This window comes from Salmo trutta, chromosome 30 (genome assembly GCF_901001165.1).
Source record: "Salmo trutta chromosome 30, fSalTru1.1, whole genome shotgun sequence".
Lineage (NCBI taxonomy): Eukaryota > Metazoa > Chordata > Actinopteri > Salmoniformes > Salmonidae > Salmo > Salmo trutta.
This window is the reverse complement of record NC_042986.1, coordinates 30363575-30386653: the sequence shown is the minus strand read 5'-3', so window position 1 is coordinate 30386653 and position 23079 is coordinate 30363575. Positions and strand designations below refer to the sequence as shown.

Genomic DNA, 23079 nt, shown 5'->3' with positions numbered 1-23079 from the left:
ATACTGGTCTGTAGTTGTTGATATCGGAGGGATCGAGTGTAGGTTTTTTCAGAAGGGGTGCAACTCTCGCTCTCTTGAAGACGGAAGGGACGTAGCCAGCGGTCAAGGATGAGTTGATGAGCGAGGTGAGGTAGGGGAGAAGGTCTCCGGAAATGGTCTGGAGAAGAGAGGAGGGGATAGGGTCAAGTGGGCAGGTTGTTGGGCGGCCGGCCGTCACGAGACACGAGATTTCATCTGGAGAGAGGGGAGAAAGAGGTCAAAGCACAGGGTAGGGCAGTGTGAGCAGGACCAGCGGTGTCGTTTGGCTTAGCAAACGAGGATCGGATGTCATCAGCCTTCTTTTCAAAATGGTTGACGAAGTCATCCGCAGAGAGAGAGGAGGGGGGGGAGGAGGATTCAGGAGGGAGGAGAAGGTAGCAAAGAGCTTCCTAGGGTTAGAGGCAGATGCTTGGAATTTAGAGTGGTAGAAAGTGGCTTTAGCAGCAGAGACAGAAGAGGAAAATGTAGAGAGGAGGGCGTGAAAGGATGCCAGGTCCGCAGGGAGGCGTGTTTTCCTCCATTTCCGCTCGGCTGCCCGGAGCCCTGTTCTGTGAGCTCGCAGTGAGTCGTCGAGCCATGGCGCAGGAGTGGAGGACCGAGCCGGCCTGGAGGATAGGGGACAGAGAAAATCAAAGGATGCAGAAAGGGAGGAGAGGAGGGTTGAGGAGGCAGAATCAGGAGATAGGTTGGAGAAGGTTTGAGCAGAGGGAAGAGATGATAGGATGGAAGAGGAGAGAGTAGCGGGAGAGAGAGAGCGAAGGTTGGGACGGCGCAATACCATCCGAGTAGGGGCAGAGTGAGAAGTGTTGGATGAGAGCGAGAGGGAAAAGGATACAAGGTAGTGGTCGGAGACTTGGAGGGGAGTTGCAATGAGATTAGTGGAAGAACAGCATCTAGTAAAGATGAGGTCAAGCGTATTGCCTGCCTTGTGAGTAGGGGGGGAAGGTGAGAGGGTGAGGTCAAAAGAGGAGAGGAGTGGAAAGAAGGAGGCAGAGAGGAATGAGTCAAAGGTAGACGTGGGGAGGTTAAAGTCACCCAGAACTGTGAGAGGTGAGCCATCCTCAGGGAAGGAACTTATCAAGGCATCAAGCTCATTGATGAACTCTCCAAGGGAACCTGGAGGGCGATAAATGATAAGGATGTTAAGCTTGAAAGGGCTGGTAACTGTGACAGCATGGAATTCAAATGAGGCGATAGACAGATGGGTCAGGGGAGAAAGAGAGAATGTCCACTTGGGAGAGATGTGGATTCCAGTGCCACCACCCCGCTGGCTCGATGCTCTAGGGGTATGCGAGAACAAGTAGGCAGACGAGGAGAGAGCAGTAGGAGTAGCAGTGTTATCTGTGGTAATCCATGTTTCCGTCAGCGCCAGGAAGTCTAGGGACTGGAGGGTAGCATTGGCTGAGATGAACTCAGCCTTGTTGGCCACAGACCGGCAGTTCCAGAGGCTGCCGGGGACCTGGGACTCCACGTGGGTCGTGCGTGCTGGGACCACCAGGTTAGAGTGGCAGCGGCCACGCGGTGTGAAGCGTTTGTATGGCCTGTGCAGAGGGGAGAGAACAGGGAGAGACAGACACATAGTTGACAAGCTACAGAAGAGGCTACGCTAATGCAAAGGAGATTGGAATGACAAGTGGACTACACGTCTCGAATGTTCAGAAAGTTAAGCATACGTTGCGAAAATCTTATTGACTAAAATGACGAAAATGCTAGCTAACTAACACAACACTACACTAATCAAGTCGTTCCGTTGTAATGTAATAGTTTCTACAGTGCTGCTAGTCGGTAGAGGTTGGCTATTATACAAAGCAACTTTGTAGCTAGCTAACATAACATAACACTAATCAAGACGTTCCTTTGTAATGTATTTAGTTTCTACAATGCTGCTCGACGGTAATAGTTGGCTAGGTATGGAACAATGGCGTCGCGGGGGACGGAAATAGCTGGCTAGCTAACCTAGCTAACCTCGATAATTACTAATCTACACAATTATCAAGCTATGACAAAGACAGCTATGTAGCTAGCTTGCTAACACTGCACTAGTCAAATCGTTCGGTTGTAATGTATTAGTATCTACAGCGCTGCTAGTCGGTAATGGTTGGCTAGCTAGCGGTGTTGACTAGCTAGCAGCTAGCAGTGTTGACTACGTTAGGAGGACGAAAAAATAGCTGGCCTCGATAATTACTCTAAACTACACAATTATCTTTGATAGCTAAGAAAAAAATTGCTCAGATCAAACAAACCAAACTGTTGTAATGTAAAGAAGTGTAATATTACCTGTGGAGCGAAGCGAAGTGCGACTGCTCGCTCCGGACCGGAAGTTACACGATAGGTGTTGTTTTACAGGGTCAGCCATAGTAGTACGATAGGTGTTGTTTTACAGGGTCAGCCATAGTAGTACAATAGGTGTTGTTTTACAGGGTCAGCCATAGTAGTACGATAGGTGTTGTTTTACAGGGTCAGCCATAGTAGTACGATAGGTGTTGTTTTGCAGGGTCAGCCATAGTAGTACAATAGGTGTTGTTTTACAGGGTCTGCCATAGTAGTACAATAGGTGTTGTTTTACAGGGTCTGCCATAGTAGTACAATAGGTGTTGTTTTGCAGGGTCAGCCATGGTAAGGTGTTGTTGTACAGGGTCAGCCATAGTAGTCCGGCGCCCCTGGATCAAGTTAGGGTTAAGGGCCTTGCTGAAGGGCACATCAACAGATTTTCACCTTGTCTGCTCGGATATTTGAACCTGCAACCATTTCTGTTACTGGCCCAACGCTCTAACCGCTAAGCTACCTGACACCCTTAAAGGTTAGTGCTATCTGGAATCCTTGTTACGTTACCCCATTGAAGTTAAACATTTAAAATGGTTAAGCAAAGGGTTAGGGACGGGTAACGGTTAAGGTTAGGGTAGTGGTTAAGATTAGAGTTTAAGGTAGGGACGTCCCAAGGATTCCAGATTCCACTAACCGAAAGCAAAACCACTCAAATGGCTGCTTATCTTCATCAGTGACTGGCTGCCATGGTCCCATGTCTCTGTCAGCTTCCTGCTACAAGGTATGGACTTTGCTTCCCTATACACCACACACACTGTGACAGTGACAAGCATATTTTCATAAGACTTCTCTTTGACCCTAAATTCTAGATACATTTTAGTTGGATTAATCCTCATCACCTATAATACCCTCCGACCGACAGACAGACAGACAGACAGACAGACAGACAGACAGACAGACAGACAGACAGACAGACAGACAGACACATAAACAGCCCCCAGAGCTAAAAGGTGTGGCTAATACCGCTCTAAGAATTAGCCCTAGTACATTATTAGAGTTTCCCAAGAAGGAAACCTTGTTCGTAGCAGTGTCATAAGCCCTCCCAGAGCCCTGAAGAATCATGTGGAATCTCTGTGCTGAAATGGAGCTTTAGTGGTGTCCCTATGAGACCCTCCGGCGGTTGCTGCTGCTGCCTTCCTCTGCCGCTACAGCTCCACAGATACACCACAATACCAGGCTACACTTTTCATTTTAACAGGAGAGCCCAATCCTCAAGCATTTAACAGACCAGCCACCAGAGAAAGGAGCTCAGCTTTTGTGTTCTGTCCACTTAAGGAGGATTACAGGAGCCATCCTCACTGTCTTTGTAGAGATGTGGCTGCTGCTTTTGGGGATGGTGAAAGGAGGATGAGGAGAGGGGGAGAACTCGGAAAGAGTCATTTAGATGGAGCTGTCTTTAGCTGTAGCCCAGTAAACAGGGGCTGGAGTTGTGTTTTCTACTCTGCCAGCTAAAAGTTGTTTATATCAAAGTAATGAGCCTGAGCAGACAGCCAATTAGTCGATTCCTCCAATTTCTTGGTCTACTCAGGGAAACCAACCCAATGTTGCAAAGGTTATCTGGTATTAGGAGTGCTTGAGCAGGAGATATTTTAATTAGTTTTGATAGAGAAGCCTGAGTGTCGACTCAGGACAAAACCTGCCTGCCGCTCGTCCTGTAGCTCCAGTTATCATGTGTCTTCAGGTGTAATGTCTGTTTACGCTAGATGGTTAGGTCGTCCCGTGCGCTCACATCTGCTTGAATACAGTTAAGCTATTTGTTAAAGATACGATTTGATGTTTATATTCCGATATGACCCGAGGATGACAAATCTATCAAACTCTGTCAAACGTAGTGTTTGTTTTTCTCTCTTCACAAAATGGTGGCTGCATTCTCTTCTCCAGCACCAGTGTTTTCATCAGCTCAACACCGAGCTATGGGACGATATTTAAAGATGACCTTAAATGCTTGATAGGAGCAAATTAGGTCCTATTACAGGCCCTTCATTTTAGATTCAGACAACCATGGATTAAGCTAAATGATTGCCTTAATCAATATTCCCCCAAGGACAATTGCCAACTAAGTTTTGGCCATATCTCTGAGGTGACTGTCACGGGAGGCTCGCCAAATATCTAATAACTATTTAGCGACGCAGGGAAGCAATCAGTCAGTATCTTTCGTCCTGCACAAACTCATTAGCACTGACCTGTCTGAACATGATTCATTGTCAGTATTAATATCCTCATTGTTTGTGTGGCCTGTCTCCACATCTGTTTGGTTGACTGTCCATTGTGTTGTGTCTAATAATGATGTTAAATGAAAAGTCAATGGGGAGGGGACGACTTCAAAACATCTGTGTTCACAAAGTGTGAAAAGTCTTCCTTCTTCCTTCTACAAGAATGATGCAGTTTCCTATTGGTCTTCTGTTGGACTTAGGATTCACCCACAGCCCTCGATTAAGAAATGTATCACACTATTGATTTGTGAGGGTTTTCCTTTCAATTGCTAATTGTTATACTGTGATGTACCACTTACTGTAAACCACTCTGCTCACAGCGTGTGACTCAAATGTACATGGGATGTATAGTATGTATACAGTGATTGTCTTTTTTTCTCTCTCTCTCTCTCTCTCTCTCTCTCTCTCTCTCTCTCTCTCTCTCTCTCTCTCTTTCTTTCCTTCTCTCTTTATTTTTGTGTATCTCTCTGTATATCTATCTATCTCTTTCTTTCTGTGTATCTCTCTCTGAATTTAAGGTGGGATCTGCATCGCTCAGTCTTTGAAAATTACCCACAACCCCAAGCTGGAGGATTATGACGAAGCCATCCAACAACTGCTGGAAACGCCCCACTCCCGGGGAGTCATCATCTTTGCCAGTGAAGAAGACGTACGGTGCGTAGAGCAGTACACAGCATCCAAATGCATTTATGAACGCACTGGGTGTCTGAAACACAAACATGCCTCCAATAACACAAACAGAAAGGTGCCTGGGAGGGGAACCGAGAATGTGGAATATCACAACAAAGCAGCAGAGATATTGTTCAGTTTACAATGCCTCAAGGGATATGTCTCTGAGAGGAAACATGAGCTTTTTTAAAATAAATAAACTGAAGGATGGATAGACAGACCATAGTAAGAGAAAAAGAAAGAGGGAGAGATGGAGAAAATATGAGGGAGAGGAAAAGGGAGAGAGATAGAGGGCTCCTGAAGTCCTTTCATATCTTCTATATATCAATCAATGGAGACTGCTGAGGGGGAGAACGAACTATAGTAATGCCCGGAATGGAGTCAATGGAATTGTATCAACCACATGAGAACCACATGTTTGATGTGTTTGGTACCATTCTATTGACTCCATTCCAGCCATTATTATGAGCTGTCCTCCCCTCAGCAGCCTCCACTGACATCAATGGATTTAAAACACAGTGAGTATAAATAGGTTCATGGTGTAACTTAAATGTACATTGATATAAATAGTACACAACTTCTGCAATATACTGATATGCATCTTGATAGGTTGCTTGATAGGTTCCCCATGATTTTGGATTGCATGTATCCCTTCTGCTTTCTCCTAATTCCCACATGGCTGCCCTTGCAGGGGACTTCTCAATGCCACCAAGAGAGCCAATCAGGTGGGCCATTTCCTGTGGATTGGGTCGGACAGTTGGGGGGCGAAGAGCAGCCCAATACACCAGTTGGAGGACGTGGCAGTGGGAGCAGTCACTATACTGCCCAAACGCTCATCTATTAAAGGTAATAGTACACACACACACACACACACACACACACACACACACACACACACACACACACACACACACTGTTTTACCAGTCAGCTGTAACTTATTTAGCAGTTCCACTCTGTGTCACTGTGATGATAGCCACTCATCATTACAATCTGGGGCCTAGGTGGAAAGTGAAGTGTGGAGTTTTGTAAAGCTTTTTTTAATTAGAGTGATCTAGACAGGACAATAGTTGGCAAGATGAGTATATTAAACCAGCATGCATCATGACATCCCTTTCAGAAGAAATTCAGCTGAGTCATGATTAGTCATCATCTCTTGTCACAGTGCTTCTGATGATAAAACTGACTGTGTGAGAGAGCAGAAACCTGTGGAGAGATTTGGACCTTGAGTACGTCACTGCTGGAGATGATACATCAACCCAAACTCTGTCTTTGTGCTTGTTATCCATTATTATTAATACTGCTTATCTATAGACTTCATTGTTTATTAATTCATTTTCACACAGTATAAGTAAAAAAAAGAGTTCAATCAAAATTCATCAAAATATATAGTACATAGGCCGTAGGTGAGGTGAGAACTGATTGGACTTATAGAAACCTCACAGTAGGCTTTCTCATGAATTACAATGCCCAAAGAAAAAAACGTATTACAGGGTACTGTCCTTCCAGGAAATACTATAGCATATAGACTTCACATACAAAACCCATTATTATTGTCCCATAGAATGAAATCGGGGAGGGGACTGTGGATCGGTCTCCATCCATCCGTTCGTCCGTCCATTCTTACATTAGTCACATGCGATATCTCAGACAGCACTGGCCCAATTTTGATGAAACTTGGGTGAATGATGCGTCTTGCCATAGAGATCGGTCATTTACAAAATTACACTGATTGGCCCAAGAAAGGAGTTATAGCAATTAAGTGACATTTGTGAGTCTCACCAGAGAGGAAGAGGCGAAGCGATAAGGATAACTGGGCCCAAAATCTGTCTTCTCCAGCAAATGGTGCTTTTTTATTTTTTCCGCTCACCAAGCGAGGAGTTATTGTATGGAAGTCAATGGGAGAGTGTCGAATTTGGTCAACAAAAAATGTAATGGCTTATTTGCTATGTGTGGCTATGTGTGGCTATGTGTGGCTTATTTGATTGAGTAGATGTTTCGTAGCGCTTACTGTGGGTTGTTACGAGTGTACTGATAAGTAGGACCAGGGTTTGAGTAGGTTACTTTATAAATGTAATCCGTTACAGTTACCTGTCCAAAATTGTAATCAGTAACGTAACTTTTGGATTACCCAAACTCAGTAACGTAATCTGTTTATATTCCATTACTTTTAGATTACTTTCCCCTTAAGAGGCATTAGAAGAAGACAAAACTGTATGTTACCAATTCAACAACATCTATTGCAGGATAAATCAATGTTAAAGTTTACATAGCTGGCCATATATGGATGTTCAATTTTACTTATTGGGTTGGTTATGTAGGCTTCTTCTCACCTATCGCTTTCTACTACATATAATAATATGATTAAAAAAAGCTGAGGGATGGGCCTGGAGAAATGTAACCACTCTCAGATTAATAGACAATGCTGCAGTATGGATGCAAGGACTGATCGTCCACCATCCTTCACTCTGTGGTCTAACTCATCCCAAACCATCTCAATTGGGTTGATGTCGGGTGATTGTGGAGGCCAGGTCATCTGATGCAGCACTCCATCACTCTCCTTTTTGGTCAAATAGCTCTTACACAGCCTGGAGGTGTGTTGGGTCATTGTCCTGTTGAAAAACAAATGATAGTCCCACTAACCCCAAACCAGAAGGGATGGCGTGTTGCTGCAGAATGTTGTGGTAGCCATGCTGGTTAAGTATGCCTTGAATTCTAAATAAATCACAGACAGTGTCACCAGCAATGCACCCCCACACCATTACACCTCCACCTCCATGCTTCACGGTAGGAACCACACTAGTGGAGATCATACGTTCACCTACTCTGCATCTCACAAAGACACAAAATCTCAAATTTGGACTCATCAGACTAACGGACAGATTTCCACCGGTCTAATGTCCATTGCTTGTGTTTCTTGGCCCAAGCAAGTCTCTTCTTCTTATTGGTGTCCTTTAGTAGTGGTATCTTTGCAGCAATTCGACCATGAAGGCCTGATTTATGCAGTTTCCTCTGAACAGTTAATGTTGAGATGGACACATGACATCCCAGAAAAATTGGAGTTGTGCCTGTTTTTCACACACGTATCTGCCCTCTCATTGGCTAGAATGGTCCCACCTGATCTTGCCTTCTCCTGACCACCTTCTGGTCTGGATACCAGTCTCTTTAGCTAACATTCCACTCCTTGCCACTCCTTGTCATTCCCAAAGAGTCTTTGGCACATGACATGGAGTATAGAGAGGGGATTAGCTAGAGAGAATGGTACCCAGACTAACTACTGCCTTCTATATTTTAAGCCATTTATTTTCATTGTTAGACCGGCCACTTGAGTATCTGGTAAATATAATGGATAATCTGTGGTCACACACGATAACTGAAATGTGCTAGTCACACGCGATATATCAATTGGCCCAAGGGGGGAGCTGAATCATTCGTGGAGGACGACATGTTTACTATTGTCTTGTTTATTTTGCATCCTGCTTTTTAATTAATGTCATATTAGTGTAATTTCCAAGATAAAAGCCCTGATTAAAGATCCATGTTTTACACAGGAACTCCAGCGGTCAAAACTTGATAAAGAGTGGTTTATTTGTACTTGGTAGCTATGAGACTAATACAACTCCTAAATGCCAGTACAGCACAGCGCTGCAGCTGCAGCAACACTGCCCAAGTCTCGCATCATTTCCCCTAGGTTGGGTTCTGTTGGTAATTGGTGCAGATCTCAAGAATTCTCTTTTCTTTTTCGATTCTCCAGGGTTTGATGAATACTTCACCTCGCTCACCCTGGAGAATAATCGCCGGAACGTGTGGTTTGCCGAGTTCTGGGAGGAGAACTTTGACTGCAGGCTCCTTAGTTCCTCCAAAAGAGAGGACACCAGCAGGAAATGCACAGGTAGGTAGCCAACAGAGATTTATTTGGTTATGTGGTTTAGTTTTTTCATGTTTGTTTGTTTGTGGGAGGGGTCATTACTATTGGCAATGGTGCACTATGAAAAGAATACCGATGTAGGATCTACATTTGATCACCCTGTTGCAGGTGAATTTGAAGTTTAAAATGGCTTCTGAAATTTGTAATTTGATTTTATCTTAAGAAAAATATATCAACCCCTACAAAAATGTCCATGAATTATAATCCACGTAATAATTCACACTTCCTGTTGCTGCAGGATTATTTTTTATAGGTATCTTAAGATAATGGTAGTACACATCTTTACAAATGAGGACTCTGAGGTGTAGTCCGCTGGATAATGTAAATAGCTGGTCCTACTGGCATAGTAAAGTTGTGCCCAGCTGGGTAATGGCATCATGCCAGCAGTGCTAAGCTGTGATATGTATGCTAAGTAGGTAGTAGAGCAAACATGCATGCCATTTGGAGAGGTGCTGAGCAGAGGATATACACAGAAATGATGAAAGTAAGTAAAGCTCTGCTACAGTAGCTCACTATTGATGCTCCCAAAGAGCTTTATTACTGACAATGTTTTGATCTTGCTGCAAGCATTATTTGCAATGAGGTGTGTTGGGACTTGGGAACATTGATAGTGTGGAAGTGTTGCTTACTGTGGTGGATACTTTCTATCCTATAGGTATGCCAGCAAAAGGCGAAGATATACAATGTCACTGAGTCAATGCTAGTGACAGGGATTGATATATTTTACATGGCTTATGGCTGAGATGTACAGAAGGTTCTTGTAGTCTCGCTGACCATACAGTAGCTAGCTATAGCAATTAGAGTGACAGGGAGTTGTTGGTATAATATCTTATATATATATACCATCTTTCAGAATTTCTTTGTGCCACATGCTTCAGATCCTTGCACTTACTAAACCACATAAAACATTTATATAGAATATCAACAAAGCATATAAGCATTGTACAAAGACACAAAAAGGTCGGTGTAGAGCTGCTTCCATTTCTCCATCTAACCAAGCTGATCCATATCCATATTTATGAATGTCAGGTACTAAGGGGAAGGTTATTTTTTTGCATTCAAAGCTTATGCATTCAATACTCTACACGCTGCTCTGGAAAACAGGAAAGGTTATGTGTGGGCTGAAATGTATGTTGAAAGGAGAGAAACTGGAGAAAATGTCAACACTTATTACTTTTGACCTCCTTCAGCTTGTGCCAGTCTCCCACGTTGTAGTCATATTCGTCATGGCCACACAGCCTGTCTTTTTTCCTTCTTCTCAAGTTTGCAATGTGAACTGGGAGTCTTTATTTGGTACTTAAATGTGAAAATCACACAGTAATCTCCTTGCTCTCTAGCAGCTTTCCCCACAGTGCTGTATAGCGCCCCATTCATCGGTTATTTTGCACTGTGTATTGATGAGCTGCTTTCCTGTTAATGCATCCTTGTTCATTACTGCCTGCGTATTTCAAATGAATATATTCAGCGTCCATATGTCATGCTTAATGATAGAACATGTTCACATTAGCACGTTGAAAATGTGCAAAATACCGCAGTCAAAGGATCCCCACCTAAACTAAGTGTGTGTGAGAGAGCGAAGAGATCCCCTACCAACCTGAAGCCATTCATTAGACATTCAGTCAAGGTATCACCAGTGAAATGAAAACGCCTTCAAAATAATCCATAGGGAAAGGGAAGAGACCGTAATAGAACATGGTTCTGCCAACAGTGCTAGGAGATGCCTCTAGACCAGGGCTGTCAAACTCATTCCATGGAGGGCCTAGTGTCTGCTGATTTTTTGTTATAAGACCTAGACAACCAGGTGAGGGGAGTTCCATACTAATTAGTGACCTTAATTCATCAATCAAGTACAAGGGAGGAGCGAAAACCCACGGACACTTGGCCCTCCGTGGAATGACTTTGACACGTGCTCTAGAAGCTCGTCAACGCCTTGAACACTCTTAAAATGGGACAAATGCGATACAAATATATAGGGCCTATAGCGGCCTGACTTCACTATGAAATATATGCATATGTACATATGGTATTCATTTATACCTGGTTGTCTCCTCCTTGGCTAGCACTTCTTGTTTTACACTTCTACAACAGGACTCTGCAGGACTATGACCCATGCCGTGCTACAGTATATGAACAGGGTGACTAATTCACAGTGTGTGACTGTCCTTTTCTTGTCCTTTTTCTTTGGTCCTCTGTAGCTCAATTGGTAGAGCATGGCACTTGCAACGCCAGGATAGTGGGTTCGATTCCCGGGACCACCCGTACGTAAAATGTCTGCACGCATGACTGTAAGTCGCTTTGGATAAAAGCGTCTCCTAAATGGCATGTATTACATATGCCCTCTCCTCTCTCCACTGTCTTGTCCCTCAGGCCAGGAGCGGATCGGAATAGACTCAAAGTACGAGCAGGAGGGGAAGGTGCAGTTTGTGATAGACGCGGTGTACGCAATGGCTCACGCCCTCCACAACATGCAGAGAGACCTGTGTCCTGAGCACTCTGGCATCTGCCCTGTGATGGAGGCAGCTGAGGGGAAGACTCTGCTCAAGTACATACGCAACGCCAGCTTCAACGGTCAGTACATTGGTTATCCCCTGACCATGTTTATTTGTGCATCCTCATTAAACATATAGGCAAAGTGAAATGCCGCAAGTTTCATATAAGTACATATTTTTATTTGAAGAAAAAACTTTTGTTCCAGTGTAATTTGTTTTGTGCAAATACAATTAAACAAGGACAGGTGAGAGGTAAGATAGAAGCATGGACAGTAAAGGGATAGAGTGGACATTGCTTTAAAATCCACATGTTTTTCTCAGTCTACCAAATATGGCGGCACAATTGAATTTGCCATTTCATTTCTGAACATGCAGTCACTAGAGGCACTGGATTCTCCTATGTGAGACGTGTTGAGCAACAATTAATTAAACATTATAAATGAAAGTGCCAGCGGACCACATACTGTAAATTCTCCAAATCATGGAATGTCCAACTCTCTAGGTCCGTTCTACTAAATCAAATTCTATGGAACAATAATTTCTCCATGGGAATGAATAAAGTTTATTGAATTTAGTTCAATTTAATGGAGGAATGTTTGGAGGGTGTATAGTAGGGGTGGTGTGTTGTATGAGAAACCTTGCCTGGGAGATGGTAAATTGGTATTTCTCAAGTATGTGTTGTTTCTAGGTGAAATGGGTGAAATAAAAATAAAATACAATTCTACGTGACATAACCATTTCTAGAAGAGACTTATGCAAGGTCTGAAGGCTAATATTTTCTTTTGGTCTCAGAAAGAATTTAGAAAAGCCTTTGCAGCTGCCAACTTCTCTCCAGTTGGTATTTATCACAATTCATGCGGGGGCACAATTCATGCAAATGTACAATAATTAATAAGTGTTTCTCACAGCATTCAGAAAAGGCTAACAAGCTGTTGCTGTATTTTGTTGCACTCTTTCTGAACCTGTACAGTACCTGCTATGCACTTGCAATAACACTGTCACAGAGGAATGCTCGGCTCACTAAATTAGCCATTGCCCGGTCTGCCCCGGCTGATTCAGTATTCAGATTCACTAACCCTTGTACTTGTAAGCCAACACTGGTACTCCCATAGCTTTGACAGCCATATCTCTTTGTTCTTTACTGCATCCTGTCTGGACTGTGTTTGTGTGTGCATGTGCGTGTGCACGTGCGAGTGTGCGTGTGTGTGCATGCTTGCGTGCGTGGGTGCGTGTGCATGTGCATATGCATTTGTATGTGTCCATGTGTGCCGTATTTGTTGCTCTCCCCACGGTGCTTGAGACACAGAGCTGAAGAGAGTGAAAGAAGGAGAATAATGAAACAAGAGAAGCGCAGCAGTGGAGCCCCCAGTCCACCCACACTGCTCAACACAGCACAGCAGCAGTGGAGCCCCCAGTCCACCCACACTGCTCAACACAGCACAGCAGCAGTGGAGCCCCCAGTCCACCCACACTGCTCAACACAGCACAGCAGCAGTGGAGTCCCCAGTCCACCCACACTGCTCAACACAGCACAGCAGCAGTGGAGCCCCCAGTCCACCCACACTGCTCAACACAGCACAGCAGCAGTGGAGCCCCCAGTCCACCCACACTGCTCAACACAGCACAGCAGCAGTGGAGCCCCCTGTCCACCCACACTGCTCAACACAGCACAGCAGCAGTGGAGCCCCCAGTCCACCCACACTGCTCAACACAGCACAGCAGCAGTGGAGCCCCCAGTCCACCCACACTGCTCAACACAGCACAGCAGCAGTGGAGCCCCCAGTCCACCCACACTGCTCAACACAGCACAGCAGCAGTGGAGCCCCCAGTCCACCCACACTGCTCAACACAGCACAGCAGCAGTGCACTTTTGTCATGTCTTAGTTCAGAGCCCCATGCGAACATATGAATCTTTCATCTCATACAGCGCTCACACAAAGCTGTCCACACAGATCATTTTGTTCCCTTGGAAATAATGGGAAATATAAAATAGAATGGTGTTTGTAATGGCTTTCTATCTGCATGGAGAGCCACGCTGCTTAATTGTTTGCTTACTGACAGACTGTGAGTATTTGTGTGTGTGTGTGTGTTAATCTGTGTGTGTGTGTGTGTGTGATTCTTTGTATTTCCATGGGCGTAGAACAAGACTTGTAGTCCTGTCATACCCACTGCTTACACTGTACTATGTCAAGACCTTGTCAACGACAAGATACAGTATGTCAACAACTCTATTGTCTGTCTGTTGGAAGAAGAAGTGGCAGATTGTTGACTAGCACAGCTGTGTGTGTGCGTTTTTGTTTCATTTTCATAGTAAAGAGGATTCTGCCTTTCTGCAGCCATATGTTTAGTACAAGTATTGGAAATGTAACACTTTACATGAGCCTGTTGTCTTAAGGGCTACATAGTTGTGTCATAATACTGACGTAATACTGATGTCCTTAACGTTCATGACAGCTGATGTTATCTTATGACAACTGACAATAAATTGTCTTGACACAAACCATTGTTTATCTGCAAAATGTCCAGGCATAAACATGGTCAGCTGGCTTCCCCAATAGACTGTATGTGAGGGAGGAAAGGATGGGAAGTGTTCAAGTCATGTATTGTTATGTACAATGCATCGACACTAGTGGTCCTGCTAGTCTCATGTTTATTACACACAGTTCAGATAGGGCTGAATGGGACCCTAGACAACCTATTCATATTCTGCACACACAGAGTGAAAGTTGTTTCAGTGACTTCACCTGGGTTATTCAGAGAATTAACTCCCCTCGTCGGAACCCAATTGAGCTCTTCTAATACACCTTGCAGACCATTAACACTGCCATTTCAAAAGCTGTTTAAGGTAGTGCATAGTGTATGACTAATGCACAGGAATCTTATCGAGAAAACTTAAGCAACTTATTGACTTTGATGGTCATACAAACTTTGAGTGTCGGATTGGGTCCTCCCATGAGAGTTCTGTATCCTTTAGGTCTCTTCCTGTATGTATGGTGCATCTAAATAAGCTTGTTTTACTTCCTGTCATCTCTTTGCTTGCTGTATGAGGGGAGATTTTTGTCTTGCTCTTTAGTAGAATGTTCAATGACAAATGTCCTTGGGAAAAAAACTGGCATCTAGGCAGCTGACAGTCCCTACTGACACAAAAAGTGTCTAAACTAAAAGGAAAGATTTGCAGTGTTGGGGTACAGACTGTATCTCACAAAGACTATGTCCTACACAAACACAAAGGTAACATGTCCCCCAAAATCCTTTTGGACAGGTGATATTGGTCCTTTTCCTTTAACACATTTTATAGAGCTATTACTGCAGTTAATTCCCATTCCACATCTGATCTGAGTCCTCCCCCCCGTCCTATATAAAACATGGTATCTCATATGCCTTTGAATTATTGTATTTACTGCCAAGGTGTTAAACTGAAGGAGTAATACAGTCTCTCTAACAATGGCTGGATGAGGGCCATCGACCTTACTGTGTGTTGTATAGCGCTCTATGTCACATCAAAAGAGACACTTGATTCTCTGGGACAGAAACATACAGATGTAAACACACATCCACGCACACACACACACATGAATCAGGCCCCTTATTTCATTTCTCAAATACTGTGTTTGTGATGTCATGATGCCACACACAGCATTATCAAACCTCCCCATGTTTGATTGTAAGGAGGGTGTCGTTTTTTTTATGTTTAATTTGGTCATTGCCAAACATAGGAAGACCCCACTGCACAAGAAAGCCTGATTGAAATTCTCAAAAACACACCTAAATAAGCCTAAATCCTGGGAAAATGTTCTTTGGACCAATGAAACAAAATTAGAGCTTTAATCTTTGGCAATACTGATCAGCACTCTGTTTACTGATGACCAAATGAAGCATTAAATGAAAACACCCTCAGTCAAACATGGAGGAGGTTTGATAATGCTGTGGGGTTGCTTTGCAGCCTCTGGTACTGGAGGCCCCGGAAAATGTGCAAGGCATCATGAAATCAGCATACAATCAAAAAATTGGTGTACAGTGTTCAACCTGTGTCTAAAAACTGGGTATCCATTGAAGGTTGTGGGTCTTCCAGCAGGACAACAATCCCAAAAACACACAAAAAAACACCCAGGAAAGGTTCCAGAAAAGACGCTGGACTGTTCTGGAGTGGCCAGCAAAGTCCAGACCTGAATCACATCCAAAACCTAAGCGAGATCTGAAAACAGCGTTGGTGGAGAGCACCCCTCAAATATTGAAGAATTAGAGCAGTTTTCTGCTGAAAAGTGGGCCAAATTGTCAGGAGAAAGGTGCAGCAAGCTCATTAATAACCTCTAGGGGCTAGGGGGCAGTATTTTCACGGCCGGATGAAAAACATACCCAATTTAAACAGGTTACTACTCTGGCCCAGAAAATTGAATATGCATATTATTAGTAGATTTGAATAGAAAACACTCTGAAGTTTCTAAAACTGTTTGAATGGTGTATGTGAGTATAACAGAACTCATATGGCAGGCAAAAAAAGAAAAAGGAGAATTTAGAAATTTAGTTTTTGTTTAGAATCCCTTGGGAAAACTACAGTGACATAGGATTTACGTTACACCTCCTAACTCTTCCATTGGCTGTCAACAATCTTTATGAACAGGTTTCAACCGTCATCTGTTACCGGGCAGATAATTTTGGCTCAGTCAATCATTGGCCAGTTTGAGGAGAGGTGTCTAATGATGCGCGTACACGTGACGTCATCGTTTTTATATTTTTCTTCTGGGATGAATAGCTATTGCCCGGTTGTAAAATTATCGCAATTTTACGTTAAAAAATACGCTAAAGGATTGATTGTAAACATCGTTTGATGTGTTTCTACAAACGGTAATGGAACTTTGAACATTTCGTCTATGGATTTGCGTCCACGCCACATGGCATTGTAAAGTGTTCTGGATGGGTCAACAAAATGGACGTATTTGGACATAAATGATGGACTTTGCAGAACAAATGAACATTTCTTGTGGAAGTGGGTGCCCATCCGAGTGCATTCTGCCGAAGATCAGCAAAGTAAGTAAATATTTCGGACATATTGTTAGAGATTTGTCGACGCCGTGGTTGTAGGCTAACTGTATAGCTTAGCATTGAAGGCTAAGTTCTGTACTCAGAATATTGTGCTTTTTCCGTAATGTTATTTTGAAATCTGACAAAGTGGTTGCATAAAGGAGTAGATTATCTCTAATTCTTTAAATAATTGTTATAACATTGTTCAACGTTTATGAGTTCTTCCGTAAATGAAATGTGCCTATTCACCGACAGTTATGTGGAGAAAACATTTTCTGAACGTCACGCGCCAATGTAAAAATTGGGTTTTTAGATATAAATATAAACTTGATCGAACAAAAAATGCATGTATTGTCTAACATGATGTCCTAGGAGTGTCATCTGATGAAGATTGTCAAAGGTTAGTGCTTAATTTTAGCTGTATATCTGGTTTTGTGATGGCTATCGTGCTTGTAAAATGGCTTTTTTTTTTTTTTTTGCTGAGGTGCTATGCTAAAATAATCTAATGTTTTTCTTTCACCGTAAAGCCTTTTTGAAATAAGACAATGTGATTGGATTAACGAGTAGTGTATCTTTAAAATGCCGTATAATACTTGAATTTTAATTTTGAGATTATTTTGTTTTGAATATCGCGCCGTGCTATCTCACTGGTTGTTGTCCAACCAATCACGTTAGCGGGATTGTATCCTCAAGAGGTTTTAATAAGTGTTTGTCTACAGTTATCTTGGCCAAAGGCTGTGAAACCATGTACTAGCTCCGGCATGTCAAAAAAAAATCCATGCCATTTGTCTTTATTGTGTAAATTAAGTTTACAAAAATACAATTGGTTCTGAAATGTTGAAAATCCAATATGAAGGTGTGGAGACTTTTTTCTTTTTTAATATATTTTTTTTTTTACAAATTCTACTTATTTCACTAGAAATCAGGCATTATGTAAGAAAAGTGCAAGGTTGCCAATATACAGTATTTGGCAACAACTGTACAAAATTTGAATGTCGGATTGGGTCCTCCCATTAGATTTCTACATTCTTTAGGTCTCATCCTGTTTGTATAGTGCATCTAAATGAGCTTGTTTTTACTCCCCGTCATTTCTCTGCTTGCTGTATGAGGGGAGATTTTTTTCTTGCTCTTTAGCAGAATGTTCAATGACAAATGTCCTTGGGGGAAAAACTGGCATGTATGCTACTGACAGTCCCTACTGACACAAACTAAAAGGAAACGTGTGGAGCATTGGGGTACAGACTGTATCTCACAAGACAACGCCCTACACAAAACACAAAGGCAGCATGTCCCCCAAAACCATTTTGGACAGGTGTTATTGGTCCTTTGCCTTTAACATATTTTATAGAGCCATCACTGCAGTCAATTCCATTTCCACATCTGCTCCGAGTCCCCCCGTCCTAAATAGAAAATGGTTTCTCCTATGCCTTTGAATTATTGTAGTCACAGCCAAGGTTAACTCACTGTTAAACTGAAGGAGTAATACAGTCTCTCTAACTATGGCTGGATGAGGGCCATCGACCTTACTGTGTGTTGTATAGCGCTCTATGTCACATCAAAAGAGACACTTGATTCTCTGGGACCTCCTCATTATGGCGAGGTGTTAACACACAGAAACATACAGACGTACAGTGCATTAGGAAAGTACTCAGACCCCTTGACTTTTTCCACATTTTGTTACGTTACAGCCTTATTCTAAAATTGATTCAATTGTTTTTTCCCTCATCAATTTATATACCCCATAATGACAAAGCAAAAACAGGTTTCTCGAATTTACATAAGTATTCAGACCATTTACATAAGTATTCAGACCCTTTACTCAGTGCTTTGTTGAAGCAACTTTGGCAGTGATTACAGTCTCAAATCTTCTTGGGTATCAAGCTACAAGCTTGGCACACCTGTATTTGGAGATTTTCTCCCATTCTTCTCTGCAGATCCTATCAAGATCTGTCAGGTTGGATGGGGAGCATCGCTGCACAGCTATCTTCAGGTCTCTCCAGAGATGTTAGATCGGGTTCAATTCCGGGTTCTGGCTGGGCCACTCAAGGACATTCAGAGACTTGTCCCGAAACCACTCCTGCGTTGTCTTGGCTGTGTGCTTAGGGTCATTGTCCTGTTGGAAGGTGAACCTTTGCTCCAGTCTGAGGTCCTGAGCACTCTGGAGCAGGTTTTCATCAAGGATCTCTCTGTACTTTGCTCCATTCATCTTCCCCTCGATCCTGACTAGTCTCCCAGTCCCTGCCGCTGAAAGACATGCCCACAGCATGATGCTGCCACCACCATCCATCACCATAGAGATGGTGCCATGTTTCCGCCAGACATGATGCTTGGCATTCAGGCTAAAGAGTTCAGTCTTGGTTTCATCAGACCAGAGAATCTTGTTTCTCATGGTCTGAGAGTCCTTTAGGTGACTTTTGTCAAACTACAAGCGGGCTGTCATGTGCCTTTTACTGAGGAATAGCTTCCGTCTGGCCACTCTACCATAAAGGCCTGATTGGTGGAGTGCTGCAGAGATGGTTGTCCTTCGGAAAGGTTCTCCCATCTCCACAGAGGAACTCTGGAGCTCTGTCAGAGTGACTATCAGGTTCTTGGTCACCTCCCTGACCAAGGCCCTTCTCCCCCGATTACTCAGTTTGGCCAGTCGGCCAGCTCTAGGAAGAGTCTTGGTGGTTCCAAGCTTCTTCCATTTAAGGTATTTATGTATTTTTTATATATATACATTTGCAAAAATGTCTAAAACCCTGTTTTCATTTCGTCATTATGGGATATTGTGTTTAGATTGATGAGGGAAGTGGAAGAAGTCAAGGGGTCTGAATACTTTCCGAATGCACTGTATACACACACACACACAAATCAGGCCACATACCTATACAGTGAGGGAAAAAAGTATTTGATCCCCTGCTGATTTTGTACGTTTGCCCACTGACAAAGAAATTATCAGTCTATAATTTTAATGGTAGGTTTATTTGAACAGTGAGAGACAGAATAACAACCAAAAAATCCAGAAAAAACACATGTCAAAAATGTTATAAATTGATTTGCATTTTAATGAGGGAAATAAGTATTTGACCCCTCTGCAAAACATTACTTAGTACTTGGTGGCAAAACCCTTGTTGGCAATCGCAGAGGTCAGACGTTTCTTGTAGTTGGCCACCAGGTTTGCACACATCTCAGGAGGGATTTTGTCCCACTCCTCTTTGCAGATCTTCTCCAAGTCATTAAGGTTTCGAGGCTGACGTTTGGCAACTCAAACCTTCAGCTCCCTCCACAGATTTTCTATGGGATTAAGGTCTGGAGACTGGCTAGGCCACTCCAGGACCTTAATGTGTTTCTTCTTGAGCCACTCCTTTGTTGCCTTGGCCGTGTGTTTTGGGTCATTGTCATGCTGGAATACCCATCCACGACCCATTTTCAATGCCCTGGCTGAGGGAAGGAGGTTCTCCCCCAAGATTTGACGGTACATGGCCCCGTCCATCGTCCCTTTGATGCGGTGAAGTTGTCCTGTCCCCTTAGCAGAAAAACACCCCCAAAGCATAATGTTTCCACCTCCATGTTTGACGGTGGGGATGGTGATCTTGGGGTCATAGGCAGCATTCCTCCTCCTCCAAACACGGCGAGTTGAGTTGATGCCAAAGAGAAACATTTTGGTCTCATCTGACCACAACACTTTCACCCAATTTGTCCTCTGAATCATTCAGATGTTCATTGGCAAACTTCAGACGGGCATGTATATGTGCTTTCTTGAGCAGGGGCACCTTGCGGGCGCTGCAGGATTTCAGTCCTTCACGGCGTAGTGTGTTACCAATTGTTTTCTTGGTGACTATGGTCCCAGCTGCCTTGAGATCATTGACAAGATCCTTCCGTGTAGTTCTGGGCTGATTCCTCACCGTTCTCATCATCATTGCAACTCCACGAGGTGAGATCTTGCATGGAGCCCCAGGCCGAGGGAGATTGACAGTTCTTTTGTGTTTCTTCCATTTGCGAATAATCGCACCAACTGTTGTCACCTTCTCACCAAGCTGCTTGGCGATGGTCTTGTAGGCCATTCCAGCCTTGTGTAGGTCTACAATCTTGTCCCTGACATCCTTGGAGAGCTTTTTGGTCTTGGCCATGGTGGAGAGTTTGGAATCTGATTGATTGCTTCTGTGGACAGGTGTCTTTTATACAGGTAACAAGCTGAGATTAGGAGCACTCCCTTTAACCTCTTGCGTATATCCTACCACTGGGGGCGCCACAGCGCATTTTGGAAAAAAATCGTTCCCATTTTCAACGGCCTACTAATCAAACTCAGAAGCTAGGACATGCATATACTTATTTTATATGGATAGAAAACACCCTAAAGTTTCTGAAACTGTTTGAATGGTGTCTGTGAGTATAACAGAACTCGTATGGCAGTCAAAACCCCGAGACCGATTGAACCAGGAAGTGGGATTCTGAATTGTGGACTCGACTTCACAGCCTTCCCTGTAATTCACAACGTGAAAAAATGATAATTGAGCACTTTCCAGTGCATCCACTAGATGTCCCCAGTCTTTACAAAGTGTTTTGAAGCTTCTGCTGTCGAAACTCAGTGCAGGAGACGATGTGGCAATTGGTCACAGTAGGAGGGCCATCAGCATTGTGACGTCGGCGGCCGTGTCTGCCCCCACCTTTGGAAACGTTTTGAAACACAATGAAATCGTCCCACTCAAATCTGATTGGCTCTCTTGTTGAAACAGGCCCTGAAGATTAATGTTATACAACGTTTGACATGTTTGAACGAACCTAACGAAGGGAAAATAGTCATTTTTCGTTAGCCAAGTGCCGCGCACGGATCAACATTTGGTTACAGCCTTAGGACGCGCTAACAACAGCAAGCTAATGGAACATAAAGGATGGACTTTTTCGACCGAAAATACATTTGTCATGGACCTGGGATTCCTGGAAGTGCTTTCTGATGAAGACAACTAAAGGTGAGGGATTATTGGCAATATTATACAAGATCAGATGTGATGTGCGATTGTTCCAAGATGACGCATTTTATGAAAAAATAGTTAGTCAACGTCAGGTGCCGATGTAAAATGCTGTTTTTATATAGAAATATGACCTTTATTGAACAAAAGATTGCATGCTGTGTGTGACATGATGTCCTAGGTGTGTCATCTGATGAAGTTTGTAAAAGGTTAGTGCTGCATTTAGCTGTTTTTTGGTTATATGTGATGCATGTGCCTGGTCGGAAAATTCATATGATGCTACTTTTACCATGTACTCCTCTAACATAATCTAATATTGTGCTTTTCCTGTAAAACCTTTTTGAAATCGGACAACGAGGGTCGATTCAAGAGAGGTGTATCTATAAAACGATATGAGACAGTCCTATATTTGAAAAAAAAAAATATTGAATTTCGTTATGCTAATGTTGCTAGGAGTTTTTCGCTGGAAAATGATCCCGCTAACGGGATGAGAGTCTCAAGAGGGTTACCTGTATAAAAGCGCCAGAAATCTTTCTGATTGAGAGGGGTTCAAATACTTATTTCCCTCATTAAAATGCAAATCAATTTATAACATTTTTGACATGCGTTTTTATGGATTTTTTTGTTGTCTCACTGTTCAAATAAACCTACCATTAAAATTATAGACTGATCATTTCTTTGACAGTGGGCAAACGTACAAAATCAGCAGGGGATCAAATACTTTTTTCCCTCACTGTATTTCATTTATCCAATACTGTGTTTCTGATTTTATGATGTCTTGCACACACTCAAGATTCCCAGTACCAGAGGCAGCAAAGCGATCCCACACACAGCATTATCAACCCTCCCCCATGTTTGATTGTAAGGAGGTTTTTGGTTTCTTTGAATGCTTCATTTTGTTGTAGCAAACATAGGAAGACCCCACTGCTGAATGAGACACAAGAAAGCCTGATTTGAAATTCTTTAAAAAAAACACCTAAACAATCCTAAATCCTGGGCAAAGGTGTGGAGACCCAAAGTTTTTTTCAAATGAAACATGCATTATGTAGGAAAGTGCAAGTGTGCCAAAATACAGTATTTGGCCGCAACTGTACATACTTTGAAGGTCGGATTGGGTCCTCCCATTAGATTTCTGCATCCTTTAGGTCTTGTCTAAATGAGCTTGTTTTACTTACTGTCATCTCTCTGCTTGCTGTATGAGGGGAGATTTTGGCCTTGCTCTTTAGTAAAATGTTCAATGATAGTGTCTTTGGGAAAAGAACTGCTGTGTAGGCTACTGACAGTCCCTACTGACACAAACTAAAAGGAAACGTGTGGAGCGTTGGGGTACAGCTTGTATCTCACAAGACAACGTTCTACATAGGGTTGCAAAATTTGGCGAACTTTCAATTCATTCCATGGTTTTCTCGAAATCTTGGTTGGAGGATTCCGGATTTCCTGATTA

The 23079-nt window shown here is 43.0% G+C and overlaps 1 protein-coding gene across 1 annotated transcript in view; it reads left to right on the top strand.

Annotated features, from left to right (window-relative positions):
- LOC115168490 (metabotropic glutamate receptor 7) overlaps positions 1–23079 on the top strand; it is a 140765-nt gene that overhangs the window by 60225 nt on the left and 57461 nt on the right. Inside the window, exons 3-6 of the mRNA XM_029723829.1 lie at positions 5096–5231; positions 5938–6092; positions 8999–9136; positions 11540–11740. Of these exons, the coding sequence (XP_029579689.1) occupies positions 5096–5231; positions 5938–6092; positions 8999–9136; positions 11540–11740 (630 nt within the window). The remainder of the gene's footprint in view (positions 1–5095; positions 5232–5937; positions 6093–8998; positions 9137–11539; positions 11741–23079) is intronic.